This window comes from Corvus brachyrhynchos, unplaced genomic scaffold (assembly GCF_000691975.1).
Source record: "Corvus brachyrhynchos isolate BGI_N302 unplaced genomic scaffold, ASM69197v1 scaffold5, whole genome shotgun sequence".
Lineage (NCBI taxonomy): Eukaryota > Metazoa > Chordata > Aves > Passeriformes > Corvidae > Corvus > Corvus brachyrhynchos.
Window position 1 is genome coordinate 11455974 of NW_008238321.1, and position 11349 is coordinate 11467322.

General features: G+C 36.7%; 1 protein-coding gene across 3 annotated transcripts in view; it reads right to left on the reverse strand.

Annotated features, from left to right (window-relative positions):
- The window catches only part of LOC103615615 (transmembrane protein 180), a 16380-nt gene extending 5037 nt beyond the window's left edge, over nucleotides 1-11343 (reverse strand). For 2 of the 3 annotated variants that reach the window (XM_017734164.1, XM_008633676.2), the window contains exons 1-5: nucleotides 8364-11343; nucleotides 6890-7624; nucleotides 3767-3921; nucleotides 2241-2324; nucleotides 1056-1199 (exon numbers count right to left, since the gene is read on the reverse strand). In XM_017734164.1, the coding sequence (XP_017589653.1) occupies nucleotides 1056-1199; nucleotides 2241-2324; nucleotides 3767-3921; nucleotides 6890-7624; nucleotides 8364-8516 (1271 nt within the window). In that variant the 5' untranslated portion in view covers nucleotides 8517-11343. The remainder of the gene's footprint in view (nucleotides 1-1055; nucleotides 1200-2240; nucleotides 2325-3766; nucleotides 3922-6889; nucleotides 7625-8363) is intronic. The other variant, XM_017734163.1, reaches the window with a different exon arrangement.
- Nucleotides 11344-11349: the final 6 nt, after the last annotated feature.

An 11349-nucleotide genomic window follows, 5' to 3' on the forward strand; every position in this document is an offset into this window, starting at 1 on the left:
GGTTCATGTCCTCTTCACATCATCTCACTGGCTATCTACAGAATGCATTAAAACAAGCTGTTCTCACACACAGCCTCAAACTTAAGCTGCCTTTGCTTCTGTCTGGATGCATTTCTGAAGACCACCTGTTGTTCTTTTATGTCATGCTTGTCCTCACATATTTTTTTAGAAAATTCCTCAAATACAAAATGTTCTCCTAACCTTAGGTGACACATAAGCAGAGCTTTCTCCCTCAGGAGCTATCTCCACAAAAGTTCATATACAATTGTGTTTCCCTATTTCTTGAGGTTTTTACTAAAAATTTAGGAGAGCTATGTAGTTCTCAGGATATTCATGTTGTTCCCTCAAGTAAATCCTAATCAGGATTTTTCCGTTTAGCCCTGACTTCAGTTGTTCCTTACGTTGCCACTTCCTCCTGATGGGTCATAAATACAGCCTGTGACCCTTTCAGTGTGGTTATTCCCCATTAATTTGTTTTTATAAAAGCCCACACATGTCCAACTAACCAGCAACCACAGCTTTATGCTGTATTAAGGTCTCCAGGGACTGCAATGAAATCATTAGCATTAGAATGGTAAGTAGTATTGGAGCCAAGATTATACACTCCTACTCGAGGCAAATTCCCTCCCTCCAGTGACCATACTGCTTTCTCTCAATCAAAAAATGGATCTTATTAACATTGTATATTATATATTTAAGGAAGTAGGTTTATGAGGTAAACAAAATGCAGAAGCCAGGACAACATGGATCTTAATAAGAGCTACTAGGTGATCTCAAACTTTTTTTTTAAATTTTTTGCAAAAAACCAGGAGCTGGTCATCTACTTTGCTTTCCAAAATTAGGCAGATACCCTCATGTATATTGTTTAATAAATGATTTACTCTTTAAAAAACATTTGTACTTCTACACAGACAAAAACAACTGATAAGTATTTTTAAAGTGTGTATGTTTTTGAAGTTCAGTTGATGCAAACTAATTGCTGATCAATTTGCCTTTTAGATTACAGAGCATTTCACATTATTTTCTAAGATTTAAAGCATCTCTTTTGAACTCACCTTATATCAGGATGACCAGGTACATTATTCAAGTTGTAATATCCATAATGATTTAGTATTGTAACCACAACCATTGGAGCCAAAGATTGGGCAGGCTTGGTAAATAAAGCATTGGTACCAAAAACCATAGAGGAAAGTGGTAATCTAAAATATTTGGGGAAAAACCAAATTAATGCACAACACAAACTTATTAGTGTATTAATTACAATCGTGATTTTAAAAAGCTTGAAATCCTGTTAATATGCAAATGCTAAAAATCATGACCCTTAGCTTTATCTAGTTCACACATTATAGCAAACAGATCTATTAGCACAATGAAATTTGAATTCATTTGGAAATTAAAGGTTACAAACCTCTGAGGGGTGCATATATATATATATATATTAAAAAAAAAAATATATATATATATGCACACATATATATACACACACAGAGCTTGGCCCCAGTTCTGAAGTGACTAGTACTCAAATTCAGCTTTGTGCACTTTGAGTAATTACTGAAGTTAAATTAGACTGAACAGTGCATGGAGAATTAATTACAACTTAAGATTTTGCATGCATAGGCCAGAAAACGAGGCAAATTTTTCCTCATGAAAGCAACAGATCTCCCCTTTGAGGGGCAAGTTCTTTAACAGGGCTGAACCTGCACTTACATAACCACTGATGGAACCAACAGGAAGTTATGTGCACTTTGATAAAAATCCAAAAGATCAGTGAGTTGCAATATGCTATTCTGCAGCAGGTTTTATCACTTTTATTTCAGGGAGATAATGGAACCAGTTACACTTTGAACTTTGCACTTTAGCTAGCATAGGCAAAGCTTTCTTAACACCTTTTCCATCTTAAAAAGGCCTTATTCAGAAAATTCATACATGATTATAGATGCATCGAGTTACAAAATAATTCAATTGAAGCTAACAAAAATAAAGCCACAAAAATTGGAAGGACTTGGCTTATATTATAGAATGATAAAAACTAGAGATGACCTAATAATCTAAGTGACTCTACTGAAGTAACTGCAGGAAACTTGAGTAAAGTTCTGATCTTTACTTATGCTAAGTTGCTCTCCCAAAAAGTGCTTCTGTATCAAGGACCCCAGATCATTTACTGTCTTTACTTTGACATAATTTATTACCAAAGGGGAACAAGGCAAACAGCATGTGTAAAAAAAACCAGACTGACATACCTCCTCTTGTGCTTTATTAAATCTGCATCGACAATATCTGCCAAAGGCAAATTGAACAAGCTAAATGAAGCTTGCACAATTACCCTGAAGAAAAACAAAATATTGAAGATGTTCATAGTTCTTATATTCACTTTCATAATGAAATTGTAACTGACATTCTAACACAAACACATCAACATTGATATTCTGCAAACACACAAAGCTGAGATGTTCTTTAAAACTTGGTGATCTATCTGAAAGCATTGCTAGATCTGTTCTTAGTTGAGAAGTAGAGATCAAGATGCAAACCTAAAAGTGGGGGGTTTCCTGCTTTTTTTTCCTGGACATTGGTGTATAAGGTCATGAACACTTTCACAATAAATTTACATTATCAGTAAATGTCATTTAAAATGATCAGGAGAAAAGAAACACCTCAGAAAAAGGAGAAACTGAAGATTTGCTCTTGAATCTGGAAAAGACATGATCACATGGAAGATAAACTTCAAGATGGAAGAATTAGAAAGAATAGCTTACATGCATTCCTATATATGTATTTACAGTGTATATAGCTGTATATAGATATGCATTTAAACACACACATAAAAAAGCTGATTCTTAACAAATAGCTAAATGAAACAAACTCAAGTATTACAATTTCTGTGTCTTATTAAATTTTGGGTGTGATGAGCTTTTACTAACAAGATACTTTGAACAACTAGCACTTTAAACATACAGTCTTTAGGTACCTTAGATTTTTTTTCTTGGAGAAATCAAAATACATCTTCATCATTTAAAACATGCAGATAATGAAATTCAATTTATTGTTCACACAATTCAGCGTTAGAGTAGCCCATGACTGCAATACTGAAAATAAAAATGAAAACAGGGTGGGGAGAGAAAGAGAAAGAAAAGGAGGGCAGGAAAGAACATGTAGAAAGACAGCAATGAAAAAGAACATGAGGAAATAAAAACAAACTGCTGTAACACTATTCTGATACAAACAGTTCTTTAAATAAGATTCCCATGTATCATTATATGCTTATGTGAAAATACTACTTCTTGGCATCTTACTACTGAGCACCAGTGGAAATGTGACTCAGTGCTGGTTACCCAAGAGACACCTGAGTTACCCAGATTTGTCTGCAGTGCAGCACACAAGTGGTCCTGCAATACAGGGTGAGGTCTGAGCTTTCGAGCAAACTGACTCTGGGGAGTTCCTCTGCTGAGCTCTTCCATGTCTAGTGGAAAATATGAGATTCTCCTTCCCTTGAATCTCAGGTTAAAGTGACTGAAGGCATGTGGCTGCAAAACGTAATTCCTCTGTATTTTAAAGCTTTTCTTTTCTAAGCATAAATTAAAAGCTGAAACAAAATAAAATAAAAGCTGGGGGAAAAAAGCTGTTATCTGGAGTTTCAACTTTTCTGACAAGTGAAACAGAATGAAAACCATGAAAGCAGAGGCAGAATCTTCATGGTAATGAAATCAAGTGTCTGGTCTGTTAGAAATATTTCAGCTGTGTCTATGAACAGGGGAGTGTATTTACTTACATGTTTGTTGTGACATAAAATGCCAACAGGTAATAGTGTTCTTGCCCTAGAAGACACATGACAGCAGCAGCTACTCCTTCATAGTAAAAGGAAAACAAGATGATTCTGTAATAACCAAACTTCTTCAACGAAGCATGACTGAGAAGAACAAGGCACTGAAAAGACAATATATACACATACAGGATGAAAAGATACAGTGTCTCAGCATTAGGAGAGCTATAAAACACGGGCCAGACATAAATTATTAATAGCCTTTAAAGAAAAAAACCTGACCAACAACCCTTTCTAAGAAGTTCAACAAAATAAAAAAATAGAAATTGAACAAAGAAACTGTCTACTGGCTCCTTCTATGCTACCTCTACCAGGTAGTCTCCTTTCACTCAAAAACTAGCCAGCTGAGAACTGCCATATCCTGAGGGAAATACTGTTTCCCACAGTGCCTAACTAATATTTAATGCTCATGATCTTTACTTTTGATATCCCTGAAAGTATTAGCTTTGCAGTATGATAACTGTAAATCAAGCATCTTGCCATTCAACTGCTGACAAGAAATATTTTCAGTAATTGCTTTTTCATTAATATTACTATTTTCATTGACATTTCTAGAAATCAAGCACGATTTTTAAGTTGGCAAAGCAAGCTCACCAAGACAGCTTTAACTAAGCAAGTGAGAGGCTTTACTAGCAAGCAGAGGAAGGCAGAAGCCAGTGCTTGTGCATGGCTGGGTTTTAATTTTGCCAATCTTGGCAAAAAGTAGATTCTGAGAATCGAGTGACTGGCAAACTCATGAAAATGATATTATGTGCTCACTATAGTATTAACAAACTAAGTTCTTCTACATTGTTCCTCACTTTCCACTTCCAATAGGACATTCTGTAATGAATTGTATCTTTTTATTATATGGGCCTTTGTCACCATCTACACGGTCCTCATCTCTGTCACAAATACACAAACTGTATAAAGATACAGGTTTTCTCCTCTCTTCTGTGTTACAGAGATGAACTGTGTAATATTCAGATGAAGAACAGGAAAGAATTTTCCTTGTACAATTGTTGCCACATTGAAGTGCTTTTTCAACATAACAAATAAAACCAGGATGCTACAGTCAGACAAAGATTACCATGGCAAATGCTATTGTAAAAAAGCTCAAGATTTCTACTTGATCAGGGAGGTAAAACAAATCTGGAAAGTTGGTATAAGAAAAACATCTTGTTATAAGATTAAAGCATACTCTTTGCTCCTGGCTGTTTTCAGGGATTTTGCTGAAAGTGCCCCCACTAGAAATACTAAGGGATCATTAATGCCTGCTATTGTAAACATCATGTTCCTGTCTCCCTGTAATTGCAAAATAACCCTGTCTCAGGAAGTACTTATGACTTAGAAAATTCCTCACTACTTGCACATCTCTAAGACTTTGTAAGGAAAATACTAACAATGATGCAAATTAAAAGTTGTTTGCCTGTGTAACAGCAACATTTTCCTTGTGGGCAAGTTGTATTCCTCACATCCACTACTAAAAGGAACCTAAATCAGAAGCTGAATTCTAGTTTAGCAGAGGCCACTGAAGTAGAGTTCATAAAAAGGAGCTTTATTTTACAAGGGTCGGGTGTTTTTCCAGTAAGTGAAGTTCAGGACACTGCCATCAGAGAATTCTCTTATTATATCTTGAGCTCAAAGGGACAAAACCTGAGAAAAATAAGGTCACGGCAAACCCTCAACGGTTCAGTGACCTTGTAGACAAAGAGTCTCTGGGGAGCAGAGAGAGACTCATTTTCTGAAAGATTGTTCTTTTCACACTGTCACACTGATTTTATCAATAAAAGTGATTGCTACATATTAAATGTAAAATTATTTAAGCTTTCCTAACTTCTGTAGCTTCTCATTTATTTCCAGAGTTCATTATCTAATTTAATCAAAGTTCATTTTCTTTCTAAGTTCATTATCATAGTCTGAGCTACAGGGGAAAAAAACCCAAAACCATTAAACCTGTGGTAAGAACAAAAGCTGAAATTAAAGACAGTTAGGAGTTATGGAATTAAAGATAGCTAGGAGTTATGGAACAGAAGGTACATTCAGGATCTGTATGTTTTACATGCAAAAGCCAAAATGGGAACTGAAATTGAGCCGTGAATTCCAGTTGCAATTGCATTTATCTTCTTATAGATACTACTTATCAAAACCCATTACAATTTAATGAATGTAGCAGCCTGATTCTGAGAAATTCTGAACACCATCAGCACCTATGATGAATGTCAGGATAGTCAGATTTTGAGTATCCTGACTTTCAACATTTAACAAGTAAACACAGACAAAGTTCTAAAAGATCTAGAGAAAGAAGCTAGAAGGCAATGAACAGAGGAATATTTTGTTTACTGCAGACACATATGTTCACATTCTGTGGAGTATATTTTTGCTGCTTTTCTTGTTGTCACATATTACTCTTTAGGGTTCTCTTTCTCTTTTCAGTTCATCACTCCTCCCCCCATCCCTGACTGGGCTCTTAAAGGTATGTCTCTCTCCCCCATGAATATTTCTGAGCAAGAGATCAAACAACAAAATAAATGTATTATTCTCCAAAAGCAGCTGTTTAGAGTTTTGTTTGGTTTCCATGGCTGAGATACCACATATTTCAACAATGCTTTTAATACCTTATAATTTTTTCTGGTATTTTGTGCAGCTTATTTCAGAAACTTCCTGAAGAAGAGCTCAGCCTTTCATTAGTAATATACAATATTACAAAACAAAACAAAGAAAAAAAGAATTCAGAATTCTGTAGATGTTGCTTTTAGAAATGTTTTATCTTGGCCATGTTTTTCATTCCTTTACGCTTAGGTATTATAAGCACTGTAGGATATGAAACATTTATTCCTTGCCTACTCATGTCTCACATTGTTTTAAACAGATACTCTACCAGCCTGCCTGTCTGCTCTCTCTACCTCTTACATTTGATCAGCCTGCACAGACGTACTTTCTTTTTCTAGAGCATTGGGGAGTGAGATTTATTACTCATTTTGGCCAATGCCTTATGCCAAATACACCATTTTTTCAAGCGTTAAATGGATTCTGTGAACTATTAAAACACCAGGTTTTCATACTTAGAAATAAAAAAGTATGACTGCCTACCTGAGGACAAATAAAACCTGCTCCATACATGATACTTCTTACTGAGGAAGAAAGGACATCCTTAGGAATAAGATTATCTGCAAAGATCATCATAAAATTGTTGTAGAAGGCTAGGTGGAAGACTTGGAAGAAGTTCATTGTTACAAAACACAAAAAGTTCTTCTCTGTCATGATCTGTTTGGTCAATGAAACTACCGAGGCCAAGGAGAAAGCTCCATCACTGTTTTCCAGATTAGCATTCTCTGTATGGATTTCTCTCTGCTCATATTGACTTGTGCTGTATTTACCTGTGCAACACATACAAGCTGTTGCTAACGCTGCAATCAAAACAGTGAATGCCTGAAAATAGGCAAAGTTTTCCATATTATCTGAGATGAGACCACAAAAGAGAACACTTGTGGACCCAATTAACGTTGCCACTTGGTTGTACTTGATGAGCTGGAGCCTGCTCTCGTGCCGGGTGGAGCTCTCGGCGAAGAGCGCGCACTGCGCCAGGAGCACGAAGGTCAGCAAGGCGTCGAAGGCGCACAGCGAGACGACGAGGTGCAGGCCACTGAGCCAGTCCCCCTCCTCGTAGTGCCCCCAGGGGAACCAGGGCAGCAGGAAGGCCAGCCCATACAAAGGGGCTCCGTACAGAATGGAGAACTGGCGCCTTGCGCAGCACCTCAGCTTGGAGTTGTCCTGTATGTACCCAAACAGGGGGTCATTGATGGCATTCCAGACCATAAACACAACCTGCCACGAGCAAGGGAATGTGTCACTACTGTCACTCTTCTACAGAGGTTTACACAAACACAACAGATTTATTTAAAATAAATCTCTATTCAGACAATAAATAAATACATAGAAAAGCTACTCAGGTCAAAACAGACTCTAAAACAATGTCTTATTGGTATTCATAGGCTTATAGAAATCTTGAAAAAATAAGATGAATAAGTAGGTAGGTGACCAACTACATCTGAAATGAACTGTCTCTAAGACTTCACTCTTGCAAAACCTTATATATCTGGGCTTTCATCCTGCAAAGCTCAGATATTATTCTCACAGCAAGTTAATTCAAAACATGAGCTGGCCCATTACTTTCAGGAGACCATTTACAACAAGAGTTACTCATGTGGATAATGACTCGCAGGATAAATGCAGTATTTAAGTACTTAAACAGTCCATAGGAAAGCACTAATGTCAAACTTATCTATGGAGCTGAGGTGCAAGATCAGTTTAGAAAATTACTTCAAGCTATCAAAGGTAAAAATCTTTTCAGCAATTAAGTCTGGAGATTTTTACTCTATAGACTGTAAATAATGTGGTTTATGTGTACGTTCCATTGCTTATGGATTACCTAAATTCAAAGATAATTTACTGTTAATTAACTGCAATGATTCCAAAATTAATCTGTCATTAAAAGAATCACTTTGTTGTAATAACACTGCTGCGTAGCACAACATGGTAATCAAACTATTCCATTGTTCAGTACCTGTGCTTCATGAAATGCTGCTTCTGAAATTTTGTATCGGTTTAGGAAAAGCTTAACGTAGTAGAAATTAAAAATACTGTTCATCATTCCAGCACCTAAGGTTGTCATGGAATATGCCAGCGCATTAGCATGAATTCCCCAAAGGATCTTCATCTTCCAAGAGTACAGCCCTCTTCTTCCTCAAGTTACAAAAGAGAATTACAACAATCAGTAGAATAATTTTCCAAATTAAAATAATATGGGGGATTTGCTTGTTTCAGAGGTGCAGAAATGGATTCTTACAGGAAAATTTTCCCATTCTTCCTTTTTTTTTAAAATCAGAAACACATTTTACTGAGTTGTTAGACACTGAGCCCAAAATAATAAGAAGTTATTAGGTGACATTTCTAAGTATAATCAGTGCTTAAAAGTCAATGGAACAAGTAGACAAAAATTTAAAAGAAACCCTTCCTAACTGATGCATAGATTCCACTTAAAAACCTACTACTGCTAACACTCATCTTGGTGTAGAGTTCGAAGTAATTGTACACATTTTAGATCTTTCTTGCTAGCTATATATTCTTAAAATTATGGACTGTGTTGGAATAAAGCGACTCAACTCATATCCTTACGTATTCCATTGCAATGAATGTCAAATGCAGCGTGCAGGTAGGGGAGTATTTATTTCAAAACAAATACCAAGTTTTGCCCTTCTGTTTTAAAATATTAATTGCTAAGAGGTCACGGAAGCAGTATTTTCACCTAATAAACCATGAAACAATCAAAACAAAACATCTTTTAATTAACATTTTCATGGTATGGAAGACTGCATGTAAATAAAACACAGCAAGTAACACACAGCATTTTACATATGCCCAAATAACAGAGATTCAGCCCAAGAATAAAGATTTCTTTAATCTATCAATGAATTCAGACAATGAATTTTTAAGATGCTGATCTTTTCCATCAATTACCTTAGCATGTTTGGTGTAAACTATGTCAAGAAAAGAGCCAGCTCCAGTAAACCTCTACTTTTTAAAGCTGTTTAATAGCTACCTAACAGTAGTCCTTGACCATACTTGATTCTATAATCCCAATACAAAAATACTGCCAGGTATCTGTTTTTAACTGAGACTTTATTCATTTTTACATCTGTTGAAGGAAGCTGTCTCCCATTAATTTGGATACTTCAAGTTCAAATTTTAGCCTTACTATGCAGAGCTTTACAACCTGCTTTATGTCAATAGTTCACACTTTGCTCCTCTGCATATTAACAGTTTTACCCTAAATGCAATTTTCATATATCCATCAAAATACTGCGCCTGAATATCTGCTTGATCAGCAGCTCTATAAGCAGTTCCCTGAACTCCTCATAAAAATAACCATGGAAGAAACAGGAAATGAAAGCCAAGGCTGTTTCCAGCCTTCCTGTGGTTTACAAGGCGGCTGAAGAGACGCTGCTGTGCAGGAAGGGAGGAACTTCCGAATCACCAGGCGAGGACCACGCAAAAGCCACAAATCAGGTAGGGACTGGGGAAGATGGAACAGGCAGCTTTTCCACCCCCCAACACGGTAAATGGAATCTTGAAGAATAATAAGTGTGGATGCACTTCTGCACATATATGTAAGGTGCTGTGATATGAAACGAGATGCAAAGAGTAGGTAACCTCATTCTATAGCTAAGAAAAAGAACCAGCTGACAAACAACTGGAACCCTAGGATTTGTTTTTATTAAAGCCAATTTATTTCTAAGAATAGGACTGATTTTTTAAATACTTGAGAATTACCATGATATATACCTTCAAACTTGTTTTTCTACAGCCATAGAGACAATTCCATTTTCAGGGGACAAAATTTTGCATTTTTGCAGCAAGTTTGGTTTCACAATCTTTTACTGAGAAACCTACAATGAATAAAAAGGTTATTGAAAAGATGTCCAATTGAAGTATTTATTTTTAAAAATAAGTTTGATATTAATGTAAAAGTCATGACAGTATATTATTAGCAAGTGTCACATTTGCTTTTTCAAACCTTCACAAATATACTTAATGAAATTATTTATATAGTGGATATTAGGGTTTTGGAAAGGTAGATATTTCACCTCTATTTCTACCTGGAGCACCCTGCACAGGTCTTCAAAATGGAGAATTGGGAGACGTTAATTTCCTTCAAATTCCATAAGCACCAAGAATAAAAGTGCTTCACACTAACATTACCAGCAAACAGTCACTTCTCAAATCATGTTTGACTCGATTCCTTCTGACACAAATAAAAATGGCCCTCTCAGTTCAGAAAATCTGAAAGAAGGTATTTGAAATTTCATCAACAAAAATCTTCTAACAATGCACAAACTGGCCTCTGGTACCGTGACTAATTGTAATTGTGCAGGGCCTGACACAACTCTACCCTAATTGGTACATCTGGTTCTGCACCTTGTTTATGGAATAGGTTCAATTAGAAGTTGAGGTACCACACTTCCTTCCCCAGATGTTCCCTTTAATAGCACTACAATGAAATCATGCATGAGCATCCCCTCCCTCTTAATAGTCAGCCTTTATATTGAGTACGTAAAAGCACGGGTGCACATTTTGTGACTCACAGAAGGCAAATCGGTTTCAGCAATGTCTAGTGTTACAACTGTGTTAATACACAGAGGCCAAAAGAACAGGCTGTTCGGGCCACTGAGATGCAGTGTGACATTACCTGCGTTTCTCCCAGAGCGGGATGACAATTGCTAAAGGAAACTAGAACACGAGTCTAAAGAAGAAAAGTGGATTCCAAGAGATAATAGCAAATGTTGCCTGAGGCACACTAGCTGACATCCTGCCCTGCCGTTCTGGGTCCCAAACCGCTGTGCCATGGCCACAGCCCTGACAGACTGGTTGGACACACGTATCTTCCTCATCCTTCTGACGTGACTTGCACCACATTAAGAGTGAAGTCAGAATAAACGCGCTGCTAGTCCCGAGGGTAGCACTGAGGGGAAATGCTCAGGGGCTGCTCACAG